The 17,667-nt window shown below is 48.7% G+C and overlaps 7 protein-coding genes across 7 annotated transcripts; 3 read left to right on the forward strand and 4 right to left on the reverse strand.

The window, feature by feature from the left end:
* Positions 1-275: 275 nt before the first annotated feature.
* On the reverse strand, positions 276-3,269 carry EYB26_009090 (uncharacterized protein; the record flags this gene model as incomplete). Its single annotated transcript, XM_054268341.1, has 3 exons — positions 276-448; positions 504-2,742; positions 2,793-3,269. 3 exons carry the CDS (start codon positions 3,267-3,269, stop codon positions 276-278), a joined length of 2,889 nt encoding a protein of 962 aa, XP_054124316.1.
* A 1,449-nt stretch (positions 3,270-4,718) lies between these two features.
* On the forward strand, positions 4,719-5,319 carry EYB26_009091 (uncharacterized protein; the record flags this gene model as incomplete). Its single annotated transcript, XM_054268342.1, has 3 exons — positions 4,719-4,723; positions 4,783-5,133; positions 5,187-5,319. The coding sequence occupies 3 exons, from the start codon at positions 4,719-4,721 to the stop codon at positions 5,317-5,319; spliced, it is 489 nt and encodes a 162-aa protein (XP_054124317.1).
* Positions 5,320-5,364: 45 nt separating this feature from the next.
* EYB26_009092 (uncharacterized protein) lies at positions 5,365-6,075 on the reverse strand (the record flags this gene model as incomplete). Its single annotated transcript, XM_054268343.1, has 1 exon — positions 5,365-6,075. The coding sequence occupies one exon, from the start codon at positions 6,073-6,075 to the stop codon at positions 5,365-5,367; it is 711 nt and encodes a 236-aa protein (XP_054124318.1).
* Positions 6,076-6,740: 665 nt separating this feature from the next.
* EYB26_009093 (uncharacterized protein) lies at positions 6,741-8,348 on the forward strand (the record flags this gene model as incomplete). Its single annotated transcript, XM_054268344.1, has 1 exon — positions 6,741-8,348. One exon carries the CDS (start codon positions 6,741-6,743, stop codon positions 8,346-8,348), a length of 1,608 nt encoding a protein of 535 aa, XP_054124319.1.
* Positions 8,349-8,503: 155 nt separating this feature from the next.
* EYB26_009094 (uncharacterized protein) lies at positions 8,504-9,685 on the reverse strand (the record flags this gene model as incomplete). Its single annotated transcript, XM_054268345.1, has 1 exon — positions 8,504-9,685. One exon carries the CDS (start codon positions 9,683-9,685, stop codon positions 8,504-8,506), a length of 1,182 nt encoding a protein of 393 aa, XP_054124320.1.
* Positions 9,686-10,163: 478 nt separating this feature from the next.
* On the forward strand, positions 10,164-12,561 carry EYB26_009095 (uncharacterized protein; the record flags this gene model as incomplete). Its single annotated transcript, XM_054268346.1, has 6 exons — positions 10,164-10,835; positions 11,276-11,310; positions 11,385-11,562; positions 11,622-11,677; positions 11,753-11,893; positions 11,964-12,561. 6 exons carry the CDS (start codon positions 10,164-10,166, stop codon positions 12,559-12,561), a joined length of 1,680 nt encoding a protein of 559 aa, XP_054124321.1.
* Positions 12,562-12,815: 254 nt separating this feature from the next.
* EYB26_009096 (uncharacterized protein) lies at positions 12,816-17,438 on the reverse strand (the record flags this gene model as incomplete). The annotated part of the gene is made up of 2 exons (XM_054268347.1): positions 12,816-15,563; positions 15,612-17,438. The coding sequence occupies 2 exons, from the start codon at positions 17,436-17,438 to the stop codon at positions 12,816-12,818; spliced, it is 4,575 nt and encodes a 1,524-aa protein (XP_054124322.1).
* Positions 17,439-17,667: the final 229 nt, after the last annotated feature.

Raw genomic sequence — 17,667 nt, forward strand, 5'->3', positions numbered from 1 at the left:
ACCAAGCAAACCAAACCAAAGAAATCTAGCTTGCAGCAAAGACAAAAACAATTGTATAACGTTGTATTGGATTTAGTCTAAGTAAGTAATTATGAATTCGGTTTTCCATGATACTGTTTCTCTTTATTTTTTTTTTCTTGTCTTCAAGAAGCCGTGCTTTGTGTAGGTTTGCGTTTCGTCTCGTTTACGGTCGTGTACTGCGTCTGTAACTGTGGTTTGTCTCGGATGATGATTCCTGACAATCTAACTAGTTATAAGCTAGATTTGGTGGGTTGCTAGGAGTATTCAGCTCCCATCGACGTCCCGTTCAACATGCCTATTGTCGCTATTACATCTGCCGGCTCGAGGAGATGCCAGCCTGCCAGTGTCTGTTTCGAGCTTGCGCCTACTGTGACTGAGAAAATGTGTTCGGGTGGAAGATCTGAGTGACGTAGAGCGCGGAACATATCTGCGAGAAGTACGTTAGTATATGGAAAGATTGAGAAGGGGTATATAGGACGCACCCTCATCGGTAAAATCATCACCACTACAGAAGATGAATTCTGGCGCATCGCCAGGTCCCCGGCCGTATTCATTCAATAGTCTCGTCACAATGAACCCCTTGTTGACAAATGTAGGCCGCACTTCGAGATTTGCCTTTCCAGTCATCACCTCAACATCAAACTTCTTCATCACAGTGTTCTCAAGATGCTTTCGACACTCCTTTGCTTGGAATGCGCCGTACTCGGGATCTGCCCGGCGATAATGCCATGTCAATGCAACTCGTTTCCGCTCGATGAATGAACCCTGTGTACGCTCCGTGTAGTGCTGGAAAACATCCATGACGTCCTTTTGCCATTCCATGTCGAATTTTGCGGCGAGGTTCTCCCAGTCGTCGCTGCGGGGTTTGCGAATGAAACATCCGTGTTCCGCGCTCAGTCCCAGCTCGGGGATATGGCCCATCCATTCGTCTAAGAATGCCTGGTCTCGACCGCTGATAATCCATACTGAGTTTCTGGGGTCCGCCGCCAGACTCTTGATATTCCGTAAGACGCGGTCGGATGGGATAGCTGCCTGAGGGTCCTTGACAATCGGAGTCAATGTTCCGTCGTAGTCGAACATGAAGAGTCGTTTCTTGGCTTTTCGGTACTGCTTCAACACTAACGCTCGGTCCAAAGCTGGTGTGGCAATTGATTGATCAAACGAAGACAAATTTGTGAGCAAGCGGTTGATGAAATGCTGTGACCACATCGACACCGTGTTGGACGTGACGTGTTTGTAGGCAACGTCATGTCGTTCGAGTTTTTCTTCTGCGCTCATACTGAGTGCCTGGTCAATTGCTGTAGCGACACCAGTCGTATCCCATGGGTTAATATGGATTGCACTGGTGAGCATTGCAGCAGTTCCCGAGAATTCAGACAAAATAAGAGGACCATGATTGCCCTGCTGGCAGAGCACATATTCCAAACTCGTCGTGTTCATGCCGTCCCGAACACTGGTGATCAAACCGACATCTGCAACACGCAAGAGACAGAAATAATCTTGTTGCGAGATATATTGAGGATAGTACTGCACAGGTGTAAAGCTCAGCGATCCAAACCGGCCGTTGATTGTAGATACAAGACTCGAAACTTGACTTCCAATCTTGTTCTCTGGATCTTCCTTTTGCTCTTCCATACTGGTCGGGCTCGTGACTTGAATCAGCACAACCTGGTCGCGCCAGTGAGGATACTTTTCCAAAAACGCTTCAAAAGCTTGCAGTTTCTGTGCCACACCACGAACACTATCCAATCGATCTCTGCCGACGATGATCTTCTTGCCTGCATATAGTTTCTTGATGTTCGCAACGACCTCCTCGATACCTGAAGAACCAAAAGCAGCCTTTTGTACATTTTGCGCATCGATTCCAGTAGCAAAGACATCCACTGCAACATGTGCTCCATACGCATCAACACCAGCAGCATTTGACTCAAATCCGAGAACACGAGTGCAACATGATGAAAAATGTCTTGAATAAGAGTATGTCTGAAATCCAATCATGTTCGCACCGAGCACTCCAGTAAGAACTTCTTTCCTCTTGGCCAGACAGCGCATATATTCACTGCTCGGGAATGGGGAATGAAGGAAAAAGCCAATAAAGATATTCGGGATCCGTTGTCGCAAAAGGCTTGGCAACAAGAACAGATGGTAATCATGAATCCATACGATATCGCCAGCTTGATAGATCCGAGCAATGCGATCGGCAAATAATCGATTCAACCGCATATAGTCTGTCCACCATTTTCGCTCTGACCGTCCGTCTGATGGGCCATTCTGCTTGTAGTGTAGGAGCGGATACAACTCTCGTTCAGCATATCTCCTCCAACGAGACTGATCTTGCAACAGTATATCGTCAGAAGGCTCGTCTGACTCGGCTGTTGCCCAGACTGGTAAAATCTTGCCGTACTTGCTTGCTTTCAACTGCCTCTCCAGTCGTTCTCTGTCGGCAGAGGAGACTAAGATACCCTCAACTGGAGTTGGGGTTTGCGAATTCTGAGAGAGGTCCACAGGAACCGGCGCAGAGGCTTTGTTCACAGGAGGAGGCGCAGTAGCCACAGTATTCACACCGCTTGCGGTGACTGATTGTAACGGCGCTCGCTTGGTGACAATCTCTTCCACTTCTCCGGTCCAGGCTACCAATGTGTGATTCCACGGCGACTGATCGGATGCGAGATGAGCAAATGAGTCGAACAAGGCCGATGTGCCTGCACGGGGACTCAATTCCTACGCGCGCGTTAGCATCTACTCTAGGTATTATGTGAACTGGTTCTTACCCAATCTTGCCCCGCTTGATGTGCAACTTTGTACGGTATACACAACGAAGCACTAATAATCCGACCGGTCAATTGCAGTCCTGGATGGTCCGCCCGCGGATCTATCACAGGAGTCGCCGGAGTGGGATGAGCGTTGTCAATCAGACTCAACCGTCGAAGCAATTCAGGCCCCGACGTCGCGCCCGATGCGGCATCGGCAGGACTCATGGGGGGGTTTACATATGCATCCTTGGGCGCGGTCGCCGTACCGGGCACTTCTGAGAAATATGATGCTGCCGACTCGTCTTGCTTCGGTTCTCGAGGGTTTTCTGCACCGTCGGCGTTACCGGCGGCGGTGGCCGCTGAGACGATGGGTGGAGTAACGGTTGAAGCCTCGATGTATGCTTCTTCGCCGAGTGCAGATAATCCCGGCCCGACGATGACGGGGTTCGGTTGATTGGGGGGGATTTTGTCCGGAGCGCCTTGCTCGTAGGCCATGGTGGTTGTGTGTCTTTGAAGGGAGCTTGTAGCTAGCCACTAACAAGGTTGGCTGCGAGAAAGGGTTGAGTCAACGAAACGCTCAACACGGAATAACAAAAATAGAACTATAACAAAGTAAGAAGAAAAGAGACGAGTAGAATTTCACGAATAAGTATACTTGTTCGAGTGCATTGGCTCGAAGAAAGAAAGGGAGTGTAGTGAGGCAGAAACAACGTTCGCGGACTGGAGGGGTACGTACTCTTCCTTAAAGGGCGACGGGGAAGGAGGGAAAGACGGGAAACGACCGAAGATTAAAGCCTCAAAGCTCCGAGTCTAGTTGCCTGCCGTCATGTATCCGTGTGTGTGCGTGTTGCAGGAGAAGATATAATTGGAATAAAATTCTTCAATATTCTCTCGTCACGTTCCAGACAAGCACCTGTTGAGAGGAGCACAGCGACCCGACAGAATGCGCTGTTGTCTCTGCGGGGCTCTGACGGTTCCCTAGTATTTACAGTACTTGGTATTTGACTAGTTCCTGGCCTGAGCAGCTGGCGGACACTATGTAGTTTGGGAAGATGCTAGAGCGACTACACCAGATGCACTCTTAATAGAGACTGCTAAGCAAGCCTGTCTCTCCTAGCGGTGAGATAGACAAGGTTGGCACCCAACCTTGGTTGCATCGACTCGATTTATATGCCCACTCGATATATTAGACTTTCTTCTTTTCTAGCTTTCACTTCCAGACTTCCAGTCCAATCGCCTATTATGTCTGGTCGCCAGGCTAGTTTCCTAGTCAACAATAGTCGAGAAATAGTTTTGCTGGTAGTTCTACCTCGATACTAGTAGTCACTGACTATCAGCAGTTTCAATCTCAGGGTGTTTGGATAACTGGGATATGAACATCCTCTTCACGGGATGACCGTAAGTGATTACTGATGCCCAAGACCAGGGTCTGCCAAGGTACGGGAATTGGCAACGCCCTGACGTTCCGGAATGGGCCTGTGGATCTGCCTGAGTCCAGCAGGTGCTGCTGGAGAGTGGCGTTGGTCTCTCCGTCCCTTGTCTACTCGACCGAGTCGCAGTCAATCAGAGGATTCGTATGGTGTGTACTTCGGAGGGATAATCGGGACAAACCGTATTCAACGGTATTGTAGATGTTCTGCAGAAAGACGAAGGATGTAAGATGGGAGGGAGACAGGAAAGAACGAACAAAAGAGGGGAAGACGGGGGCAGATCACGTGCAGATCTCGGAATTAACGGTCGATCATCGGAACAACGTTTTGGCGATCACATGCTTTCTTTGGCTCACCACGAATTGCCTCTGTCATCAGCTCATAGTTAAGTTACCATAATGGCATAACCAATGTCAGTGGCACAGTGGCGTGCAATAGTGGAATCAAACCCATCCTCGCGTTGTGCTCATATCCCAGTGTCTATGATCAAGTCGCCGAACTAAAGGATCTGACAATGGGGTAGGAAAGACACGGTCTCTAGCTGATTTCGTCACTTCCCAGAAACTAACACGACGCAGCTACACACACTACTACAAAGTCGAGGACTGGTCTGCCAATGAATGGCAAACCACTTGGCCACAGCTCATCCAAGACACCACCTCCATCATTGAAGCCGTGCCAGCTATCCCCCTCTCCGGCCCCGCCATGGTGACTTTTCAAGAAGGAAGGGACATCCCCAATCCGCCCACCGTGGATGTCGACGAGGGAATCTGTATCAATGGTGTCGAGGAAGACTCGTACGAAGATTTCATCCTGAAAGAGAGCGAGCCAGATGGCTTCTGCAAGACTGGCAGACGTGCATATGATCTGGTGGTTACTTGCGTATTGCTGAGAGCGTACCGGTTAGCTCCGAATACGTTCCATTTAAGGTGGGTATACAGCTACAATAAACGAGGATGGTCTAACGTGCATGATGGTGCAGTTCTGATGGGTGCTGGAATTTGGAGGAGGAATGGGTTCCCGCACGAGCATTATATCATGACATCTGGCCAAATGAGCCTGACGACAAACCCCCGGAGCTTTACGAGAGTAGAGATGAGACCGAAAACGAATAGAATAGCCTTGACGTGTAAGCTTTGAATATAGAAATGAGAATAATATTACATCTGCCACGACCTCTCAACCTCCTTAGCCTCTTTCAAATCTTCCCATCTCAATCTAATCCATCTCTCAGGTCTCTCCTGCGCATCCACAAAATGCTTTAAAGCAAGCACAAACTGCAAGGCCCATTTCTCCCTACTCACCCCTCCCGTCCCCGTAGCCAGCGGCGTAATTAGTATCGTATCAATCTTACTTTCAGCATGTGAACTCGAGCTAACACTCTTATTCCACCGGTCAATCTCACACATCAAACTCCACACACACTCATAAACAACCTCCCTATCCCAGCGCGCATCACCAGGCGTCCTCATCGTCGGACAAAGCGCGAGGACTTTACAACCCCACCGATTTGTCTTCCTCAATTCCCGCGGCATACTAACCAACGTACATGTTCCTGGAGGCGCAAAGCCATGCCATTTCTCATACAATATCTGCTGCGCGACATTCGTCAAAGCGCGATAATCATGTTGCGGCAGGCAGAAAGTGCGGGATATGGCGTCATCGAAGCCGCCGTCTAGAATCCCGTAGGAGTTTGCGGGGGAGACCATCAGGTCGAATTTAGTGTCGTTGGATAAGTTCCGCAGATTTTCGTGGATGGTGGTGAGATTCAAGGACTCGGAGTGGGTGGGCCAGAATCTTTGGAGGGTTGAGTGCAGGGTTTGGATGTCTTTGTCGTCTATGCATAGGACGAGGAAATTTGGTAGTGCCATTTTACGTCAATATCCCCAAGGTACTCTAGAGCATTGATGAGGCGTAAGAATCAGGAGGATGGCGTAGCTATATACCTAGGAATGGATGTCGTTGAGCTCGTTCAGCCAGTTCAATTCCAGGCATCAACGATCTGCAAAGGTACCAGAAATGGGGTCTAAACTCCGTTGATCTTGTAAATTAGTATTACTTCTTGGCTGCACTGTTGCAATACAAGTTATTTTCTTGCCAAGAAGTGCGGCTCATGCAAGACATAAAGTTGCTATTTTTTTTAAACTGGACTGGAACCGCAGGATGTTGAGGGTTGGAGATACTATTTGATACCCGTATTCCCACCTAGTGAGTATAAGTTTATGAGAAACACGACGTTAACTTAAAATTAGGAGGTGTCACTAATGGCTTCTATTTCCACTATTCAATGAACAAGTCTTCGAAACGAGCACAGGTGAACAAGCAATATTTCTATTTCATATACTATATATACATCGACCAATCATAGCCTTTGCTGAGTTGGAGATCACGTGCCCTGGTAAGAGGTTTATCTTATCAGTCCCTAGGCACCTCTAAGCAACTTTTTCAATAAGCTCGTGATCTCCATAACGTCAAAACCACCCATTTCGGCGTAGGTGCACCCCAAAATATCTCACAGTATCGACATCCGCATCATATGCGGTTTGGACGCCAGACTTGTTCATTGCAATGCCTTGCATTGGGTGATTCTCGACCGATCCTGTGTGATCGACCATTGTCATGTTTGACGAAGACGACAACGCCGCCGGCCGGCCCACGACGAGGTTATTCATCATTAAAGAAGGTCCCGCTGACGACTCTGGGCGCACGATACCCGGTCAATAAAAACAGTCTGAAGAAAACGCTAGAGGCACAGAGGACAGTTAATCGCGAGAGGCTGGTTTGGAAGTATTATGTACGAGATAAACCAGACGAAGGAAAAACCGGCGACGAGCGGACCGATAACGCTGCAGGTGTCACGCCTGGACCTAAAAATATAAAGAAGGTCAATAATGGGAGTAGGGAGGTCACACGCTCCAAGAAATACAAGCCGAAACCATCCCGAGGGAAGGAAATAGAGGTGGCCCATGTTCGACTTCCATGGGTTATCCCCCTCGAAGATGGACGCGCACAACGAAACCCATGGCTGGATTCAATTCAAACACCCTCGAAGCAAAATGGAGATGCCAAGTCAATTCTCAGTAATGAACTTCTCAGTCTCACGGCATTCCTCCAGCCTTCGAGCACAGAGCAAGCAGCCGTCGATTATATCATTGATGATCTATCCTCAAAGATCCAAAGCATCGTGCCGAACCCGCCACAACTCATAGGCTCACGATATGCAGAACTTGCTACCAACATATCGGCAATCGACTTGATGATCCATGTTAACGATGAGCGTATCCCTAACTTTCCAAAGGACAAACCGCCCGGGATCAGTTCACAGATGAAATACAAATATCTCCAAATAATGACCCAGACCGGAAACGTGCTGAAGGACGACCTTGAGTACCGAGACTGTCGAGTCATACCTGACAAAAGCCCGTCACTTGTCTTGTTTCACAGAGCCTCCGGTATACCAGTCAGACTTTTCTGCAGAAGCTACGCGCCGAAAATCGAAGAATTTATACAAGACTCGATTTCCGAACTACCGTCGTTACTGCCATTGTACATGACCATGAGAGTTTTCCTCGAAAGCAAGCACCTGTTTGGATGGGAAGCCGAATCATTGAGCTCAAACGGCCTTGTCTTACTCATCATGTCCTTTTTGAAACAGCAGTCCGAAGATTTCACATCGAAATGTTTGGCAGAACAACTACTCGCTTTACTACATACTTACGGCGAGCAAATTGATCTCACCACAACCGGTATCTCGGCCAGCCCAGCAGAATTCTTCACGGGAAGGAGCGTTCGCGACCGTATAAGATCTCTCAACAAAAGCGGCAGCAATAACTCCCAATTACCGGACTATTTGAGAGGCCAACGCGGACTAATGGCTTACAAGATTCACGCAAGCCACAAAGGCAATAAGGGAATGGCTAGGCATTTATGTATTCAAGATCCGACTAATTATCTCGTTGATGCTGGTATGAGATGTTTCAGGACGCTGGAGTTGCAGCAGGCGTTTTCTGGGTGGTATGGTGGTTTAAAGTTGGCGTTGGAGAGATGGGATGAAGGTCACATGGATGATGGTGGTATATTGGGGCAGGTGTTGCGTGCAGATTTTGGGGAGTTGGTGAGGAGGAAGAAAATGTTGGCGGCGTGATTATATTCTCTATTTTGTACATATGTATTATATCTATACCCATATCAAGTCCCATGTAGCTAAACAGGTGAATGCAAAGGTCTACCCACATTGACTACTTTATATACACTCTACTCTACAACAACTATAGTACAAGGAATCGCTCAATCGCTCAATCACTCAATAAACTTCCTCGTCTTCAACCACAGTTTCAACCACTCCCTCTCCGCCTTCTCAACTTGCCCTGCTCTCCGCACATCAGCACTAGGCTCAAACCCACCACGCTCGTCAATCGCAATCTTCAATTCCTGCGCACTCAAATAATCCACCCCACCGTTTTGAACAATCAATTGATCATCCAACGCCAAATACTCGGTCCATTTCTGCAACCTCGGCCTATAAATCAACGACACCCAAGCAGCGCCTTGATCGTGGGATTTCGCCAACCCAAACACCGCGCATGCACGAAGGACCTGCTCCGCCGACGCCGTAGCCGCGAATTCCCTAGATCCAAACTGCAGGGCTTGCCAGGTCATTACATCCTGTTCACGCATGGGTTTCATCGACCCAAGACCACCCTGCACAGCGGCAAAGGCATGCCCTTTCTGTTCAAGACGTTTTGCACGTGTTTTGGCGAGCTGCTTGGGTATCCGGCAGGTGTAAGGAGTCACGGCATCGCCGAGTAGGACCACGACCAAGGGGGTGAATTCCCCGCAGATGAGGAAGATAAGTCCGAAGGGGATCAGGCGGCGGATATCGTATGCGGCGCGACGCACGAGCTGGAAATCGGAACGCGTGATTTTGAGCGTTTCAATAGCTGCATAGAGTGATGTCGCACCTGATGATGGGTTGCGCGCTGAGGAAGGTGGTGAGGATGGTATGTACAACGGGAGACCGAGTTGACGTCGAATTGGTATCGAGGCTTTCCAGTTGCGGTAGGTATTTTTGAGACCATCCCTGTAGAAGACCAAGTACTTGCCCGCAGTTTTTAGGCGGCGCCAGGATCTCTCGGAAAAGCTCTCTTTGGACATGGAGACAGGTGGGAGGTCGAGGTCGATCGGGAGTGTGCTCAGGGGTGGGTTGACATTTTGCTCGATTGCGAATTTTGATTCTCCGAGGAATGATTTCGGGGATGGTGGTGTTGTTGTCGCAGTTGACGGGGTTGCCCTTTTGTCTCGGCGAGATGATGCATGTCGTCGGCTGGTATAACCAATTGATGGGTATTCCAGGATATATGGTCTGTAGATTGAGGCTCTCGCGAGACTAGGAGTGGATGTGGATGCGCTGTTAGATAAAAGTTGGTGCTGTCGTGTGAGCTTCAATGATGAGGTGGCGCTACGGCCACAGATGGTCGACATGTCAATTGATTCAATTGTTTGGCAACGGGGCCATTGAGTAGTAGAAAATGATATTCTTCAGTAAATGAGGTATAATGCCCATGCATGCACTTTGTCGAGATGGTTGAATTGTTAAAATGGATGATGCTGATCGGCGCAACCAGTCAGCGGCAAAGCTTACCGCCGCCTTGTTTGTTTGTCTCTTCGGAACTCTTGAACTCGACGACTAGTCAACTACCCTCAATGACTACAATTATTTTGATGTACACTTAGTGGCATACGAAAACACGACTATTTGATTACAAATGATGTCTAAAACTTGGAACGCGAAATCTTTTCAATATCGCAATAAATGACTCACTTACTTGACTAATCTCCACAATTCCCACCATCGAAAGCAGTATAAAATCTGGTGTCATCCCCTCAAGCAAGATACTTACAAAGGCGCAGACCTTAATACGTACAAGCAAAAAAGATGGGAGAGACAGAATCATCAATCATGCATCCTCTAACCTTCACCCAGCCCTCTGCCCTAGTGCTCATAGATAATCAAGCAGCCTTCAAACATCCAACGCATTGGGGTTCATCACGCTCCAATCCATCTTTTGAGCAGAATCTCACTTCATTGCTAGAAGCATTTCGCACAGCACGCCAGCGTTCCTGGTCTTCCACAGCACCTATCTATATTATTCACGTCTTTCACTCGTCTCTCTCTCCGGACTCCAAACTCCACTCCAGCAATACAGATGGAATCAAACCATTGGACTTTGCCGTCCCAGCTGCAGATGGATCTGAGCCGGTATTCTGGAAGAGCGTCAATTCATCATTCATCGGCACCGGGCTGGAATCATTCTTACGAGAACACGGCGTACGACAGGTGTTTTTCGCCGGGTTGACTACCGATCATTGCGTCTCAACTACAACGCGAATGGCTGCAAATCTGCATGTAGTCGATAGAATTTCCAGTCAAGGAAAGCAGACAGACAAAGTGACGGTCAACCCAGATGGCTCGCTCCCGGAAGGCGTCAGTATTGACCATGGTCGCGTCGTGCTTGTGGCTGATGCTACCGCTACATTTGCCAAGGGAGGGTTTGATGCGGAGACTATTCACGCTGTTTCAGTTGCGAGTTTGGGTGAAGAGTTTGCGGATGTCTTTAGTACGAGGGATGTCGTTAAGGCGTTGCAAAACCTCTCATAACCCTAACTCGAGTTTGATACCCTTCTCAAGCACTTGTTACGAATTCAGAAGCACACTTAAGATAATCACCACCCCCTACAGGCCTATTGATATATTTAAAGATCAAATCTTCTACTATAGAATCGCCTCTCATGACAGCATATAGCATAGATAACCCAAGTAGTACTACTACTAATAGCACATGCGCACTTCAGTTTGCATTCCCAAGGATTTTATCTGGGTTTTACCCCGCAGTACCCTTTCCGTAAATCTCAGGCTCGAGGATCACAAGCTTCAAATTTCTCGTCCCGCAAATATCCGATTTACCGATATAAATCCTCCAACTATTGTTTTAGACTACAATTCTTCATCTTTGTTGATTGTGTTGGACTGCAGACTCGTTTTTTGCGACCTGAAATTGTTGGTATCAAAAGGCCCGCGGGGTTACATATCAAAACTACGCGTATAGGTGCGTTTCCATCTACCTGGACACATTAGCCGTTCATAGCCGAACATCAAGAACTGACTCACCAACAAAAAAAGTTGCAAATTGAAGACTGAAGCAATGGCATCAGCACACGGAAACCTGGGTCATCTCCTCCCCCTCAACTACAAACGCCTCATATCGGAATGGCTGGAAGAAGACTGTCCCAGTTTCGATTATGGTGGATTTGTAGTTGGTGAATCCGAGGGGGAAGCTAGACTTTTAGGCAAGAGCGCGGTATGTCCTTAACCATCTAGTATTAAAAAAAATAAAAGGTTCTCTAACAAGGAGTATAGGGCGTGGTTGCGGGAGTTCCTTTTTTTAATGAAGTTTTCTCCCAGTTGGGGTGCTCGTACGTCTCTATCTCTCTATCGATCCACGAAGTGGATGTGTTATGATAGAAAGCAACGTTGACTCCTTTATATAGAGTAGAATGGCACGTCTCAGAAGGCGAAAGCATCACCCCCATCAAACAATGCGCCACTGTCCGCGGCCCAGTCCGCAAAATCCTGTTAGGTGAACGAGTAGCGTTGAACATCCTCGCGCGCTGCTCAGGGATAGCCACCAAGTCTGCTCCCCCCCCCCTCCCCCCGGCGCTCCCACTTTACCTTCAAATCTTCCACTAACCCTCTGAATAGAACATCCTCCCTGGTCCAAATCCTGCGCTCCCATGGCTGGAACGGCACTCTAGCCGGCACCCGCAAAACAACCCCTGGCTTCAGGCTGGTTGAGAAATACGGCATTCTCATTGGCGGTGCAGACCCTCATAGACACGATCTGAGCTCTATGATTATGCTCAAGGACAACCACGTCTGGGCCTGTGCCAATAACGTTAGCAACACCGCTTCTGCTGCTGAAGGTGTAAGCGAAGACGCAATCGCAGCCGCCATCCCGGCCGCAGTGCAAGCAGCCAAATCAGCCGGCGGCTTCTCGACAAAAGTCGAGGTCGAAGTGCGCAGCATCGAAGAAGCGAATGCCGCTATTAGTGCTGGTGCGGATGTAATCATGCTCGACAATTTCACAGCCGACGAAGTCAAGAAGGCTGCTGCGCAGCTCAAGACTGAATGGGCGGAGAAGGGAAAACCGAGGGGCACGTTTTTGGTTGAGGTTAGTGGTGGTTTAACGCCTGATAATGCAGCCGGGTTTGTGTGTGAGGATGTGGACATTTTGTCGACGAGTTCGATCCATCAGGGTACTGGGATTGTGGACTTTTCGTTGAAGGTTTCGTTGCGATGATCCCCTCGTCCTTGCTATTGTAGCATGTGACGGAGGATGGGGATGGAATCGAACAGAATGTATCATATTATAGAAACCGATATTAAAAGTGTTAAATGATATATTACAACATGCCCAGGTAATCAAACACAAAAGCCAAAATAACCCAAACTCCTCCCATGGTACATCCCATGTCATCAGTCGTAGCCGTATACATTCATAGCATAAATAAAATCATCCCCTTAAAAAACCACCCCCTGTCAACGAGAAAAAGGCTACATCTCAAGTTCAACCGTAAATCCCTCTCCATACGAACTATGAGCATCCGTATCTTCATTATCACTCCCAGACGAACGCTTGTCATCTTCCCCGGAAGACGTATGCCCCGAATCGACCACCAATGTCCTTGAAGTCTTTCGCTGACTATTTCCCCGACTCAGAGATGGAGGTTCCAGAACCCCCCGTGTACTCCGGCGCATTCGCTCTCGCTCAAGCTCTGCGCGAAGTTCTTCGTTTTCGGCATCGCGTTGCTCAAGGCGTTTCCGGGCGCCGTCGCGGTCTGCTAATCTTGCTGTTCGTTCGTTTTTAAGCCGCCGTTCTAACTCTCGTAGGCGTTGGATCATGACGTTGTCTTGCTCGGAGTCGTGGGGTTTGCGTTGTGAGGATGTCGATGATGATGTTTCTACAAGGGTAGTACTCGATTGCGGCATGCTGGGTGGACTGTGAGAGAGTGTACCCTTCTTGCCACGCGAATCTGAGCGTACAAGTGTCGACTGTGTACGACTAACAGGTGAAGCGAGCGGCTCCTGATCTATCGCAGTAGTAGCATGGCTGAGATTAGAGCCAGCTCGACGAGACGAAGGGTTTGTTTGCATCAAGTTCAGTTCAGCTTTCAGGAATCGAACCTCGCCTCGTAGTTTAGTAATTTCTGGTGAAACACCGGAAGCCCGTTGCTGGCTGCGAATATTGCGAACAGCTTCTTCGAGACGTTCGAGTTTTTTGACTCGAACACCAAAATTATGCTCCAGAGACTGGTATTCCTTGGTCAAATCACGTTCGACTTGTCTAATACGAGTCCTGAATCCCGAGAGCATATTCTCGACAGTCTTGACTGAGAGAAGGAGATTGCGGCTGAAACCTGGCCAGAATAGCATGTTACCAATGACCTCTACGCTGGGCAGATTACCATTGATCAGGCTGTTACTATGTGCCCAGTCAGGTCCGCACATTACCGACAATCGCTTCCAGAGCGTCAAGTATAGCGCGTTACGCTCACTGAGCTGATCCTTCAATTGCTGTTCGAGACTTGCATACCGCTTTCGGTCTTGGCTTCTTGCAGACTCTAAATCGCTGATGCGGGAGTTGTGTTGAGAAATCGTACGTGAGGCTTGTTGCTGCGACTTCAAGGCCTGGTCGAATGAGTGTTTATCCGCTCGGCGTGCTTGTCGTTCTCGGTCCAAAAGATCTCCAAGCTTGCGAGACTCGAGTCCGTGACTCTCTAACAATGCCTCACGACTCTGCAAAAGCGATTCTTTCTCATCGAGCTTAGACCGGGTGCTTTCCAAGTCAAGAGACTTTGATTCAAGCTCTTTCTGAAGTTTGATAATGGAGTTCAGAAGACTAGACCGAGTACCGTTCAAATCTCCAAGAGCTTCCCGTAAGCCATTTTCAAGCTCCATGAGGCGCTCTTTCCAAGTCGCTGCATCAATTTCACGTGCAGAAAGTGTCTTCTTCAACCTTCGAATTTCATCCTTAGCGGCCGAAGCTTCGCGGTTGAGGTCATTCATGATACGCTGCACTTCTTGCTTCTCCTTGCTACCAACCACTTCGCGTTGATGTCTTTCTTCTGCTAGTCGCGTCTCTAGCTCCTTGGTCTTTTCTTTCTCAACTTGCAGGTGGATTCGGTATGCCTTGAGTTCTGAATCAAGCTCACTGATTCGAATCTTGTCTGCATCTTGCTCTTCACGCAAGAAGGTTATCTCACCCTGACTCGACTCAATCTGCACGGTCAATCTCTGCACTTTTCCATTTGCTTCAAAGAGATTCTTCTCCAAGGATTCAATCTCCCTGTTCGAGTCTTCTAGCTCTTGCTGTACTCCCTTAAATTTGCGAAGATTGCTCTGTGCATCTTCTTCGAGTCGGAGAATACCTTCGCTGGCAGATCTCATCTCCGCTTGCAATGTCTTCAGGTTCTCCTCCTGGGTTCGAAGCGTCAATTCCATACGGGCGCACTCCTCAACTTTCTGATCCAACTCATCACCTAATGTATCGATCTCTTCTTGTGCTTCTGCCTTCAGATCCTGTAATGCAGCTTCCCGCTCTTCGGCTACTTGCAGAGCTTGGTCACGCTCTTGCTGGAGTATCTGGAGCTCTTCCTCGGCTTGGTCCACATCAGCTTGATATGCCTTATCAAGTGCTTCGAGTTCGGCTGTGTACTCATCCAGCTGACTTCGGAGGCCCTGATTTTCAAGCTTGAGGGTCGAAACTTGATCGCGTAGTTCACCATTCCGTACTTCCAAAGATTCACGCTCTGTGTCGCTCAAGCGGGACTCCCTTGTACCATTGCTTGCTCGAGATGAAGATCGAGCATGAGCTCTCGAAGCTGATCGCTCAAAGATGCTGTCGCCGGCAATAGACCTTCCACCTTCACGGCGTTGGAGCTTAAGATCTTCGATTTCCTGGTACAAGCGCTCTTTCTCTCTATTTCTAGAGGTCAGCATCGAAGTCTGCACACTGACTTCCCTGCGCAGTTCGGCATTTTCTTTCTTCAGCAACTCAATCTCAACAAGCGTACTGCCTGTGGAGCTGGGAACTGTCAGTCGGCGGTCATGATCTCTTTCCGATGTCGTGGAATGCGAAATAAAAGAGCCTTTGCGGCCGGCTCTGCCAAACCTTCCGGCTTCAGAGCCAGTGGCAATGCCTTCTGCTTTCATACGCAATATTTCGTCACGGAGTTTGCGATTCTCGTCTTCGGCCTGCTCGCGAGCGGCTGTTTCGGCATCAAGCATATCTTTCCACATTTCCTAGCAAATGTCAGCTTTACTTCCAAGAAATGATATAATATCACATACTCTCTCTTCTCTCGCACCAGCCTCCGAATCAGCAGGCCTGTTCTCTCCCATCGACTTGACAATTTCAGCCAGTCGGCGTTTCTCGCTCTCCCGCACGATACTCTCAGTTCGTAGTCTCTCAATCTCGACCTCATATGTTTCAATCCTCTCCCTGAGAAAAATCAACTCCTCTTCTTCAACATCATTCCGCTTATCATCCTCGCTCGTCTCGCCTTCCGTGTCAACGCCACTTTTGTTAGACTGACTATCTTTGAGCTGCTTCTCCAGATTCCGGATGGTACGTTTCATTCCCTGGTTCTCCTTTTGCAGCTTTATCTTGTCTGACTTGAGCTCGACATTCTCTGAAATCATCTCCTTGATACCTTCTTCAGATCGCTTATTCAGAGCCTCATTCAAGAAATGAATTCTCATTTTCAAGTCAAAGTTCTCTTTTGAAAGGCGATCAATTGTGCTGCTCTGCTCCTTCAGTGTCATGCTCTTGCCACTGCGTCCGAAAGCAGGTGTTGGCGCACCGCCTCGCTTGTCAGGAGAGATGTTGGTCGAAAATTTGGCCTGAAACTCTCGAGCCAAAGTACCCGGAACCTGAATATCCTGCAGATGCTGCGCAACTACCGTATCCATCGGCAAGTTGAGATCCCTAGACCCAGCCCTTGGCGTCACTGGCGCGTTGTCTTCCGTGTCTCTAGAGGCGGCTATAGAGCCTGTGTCCTCTTCGTCAAGGGTGTGTAAACCACCATCCGTCGCACCACTGAGAACCCGTCTGTCAAGGGCGTTTTCTTCGCTGAGTGCTGACACCCCAGAAGCCATGCTGCCTAGACTGATCGTCCGCGACAAGTCTTTCCTTCCCATGCTGGCTCTAGAAGATACCGCTCCGCCTGTTTGTAATGCATAGTCCGCACCCAGGGTTGCATCGCTACCCGTTGCATCTGTGTTAGTGCTCGTGATTGACGATGCAGAAAACCGATGTGATGATTGGCGACTGCTCAAATATTTAGGACGAGAGCGCTTCGTTTGAGGACCCGAGGGTTTGCCATCTTCGTCGTTGCTATCCACAAACGCCTCCCGCGATCGCCTCGTATCAGAGAAAGCCGGCGATAAATTCCGCCGACTTTTTTTAGGGGTTAAGCTTCGGTGTATCTCGGCGGAGTCCGCAAAAGCGCTGCCTTCTTGCGTATTTCTAGACGTGGGCAAAGAGCGAGACACCGTTCGCTGTGCAGCGGCAGCAGTTGGCGACGAGGCTAACGACTCTAGCGCTGAAGTATTGAGTACCGACTCTCGATTTGTCGCTGGCGTTGTCGTAGGATCTGCTGGATTATAAGCTGGTTCGTCTTCATCGTGCGTGACTATACGAGGTAATTCGGAGAACGAGTTTTCTTCTTGTATTCGCGATATATCCGGGTTGTAAGAGGCTTCTTCACGATCTCGGTTCTGCGTAGGCACTCCAACCAGGTATGTGTCATCAACACCTGCGTTTTGAGTGGCAGCCATATCGATTGTGGACGGTTCTGGTAAAAAGCTTGACTCAATGTCCATGAGTTTTCTTTGCATCTCCTTTTCTTCCAAGATTGTTTGGTTATTTGGTTGATGGGCGTCATCGTCGTCGGCTGCGTCACCGTCCATGTCGAGCGAATGGTGTAGTACACTGTCTTCGGTCCTTGAATCGTCGGCATTGTGATCATGAGCTGGCGGCAAATCAAGCGAAAATTCCTCATTGTCATCATGGGTATATGAAGCATCCTTTTCTGCATTTGATGGTGTATCCGTTACATGCGATGTGTTATGTGTTGTCTCGTCGTGGTGACGATCTTCGGTCTGTTGGTCGTCCATTGTCGCGTTCATGGAGTCCTCCAAGGTTTATAGAGCTGTAGCCCGAGGGCAAAAACGATAGAGTCCCGGTCGGTTAATTTGTCGTGGAGCTCATTGACAGTAATTCGTGAAATCAAGAGGAATCATCCCGACCGCCGTGTCATTTATTGTGATTCTTATTTATTCGATGATGTTGGTTGTTTGTTTTCTCCACACGGCTAGTGGCCCCACTTCCTCTCTGCCGCCCGTT

The sequence above is a fragment of the Talaromyces marneffei genome, chromosome 7, assembly GCF_009556855.1.
Source record: "Talaromyces marneffei chromosome 7, complete sequence".
NCBI classification, from domain to species: domain Eukaryota; kingdom Fungi; phylum Ascomycota; class Eurotiomycetes; order Eurotiales; family Trichocomaceae; genus Talaromyces; species Talaromyces marneffei.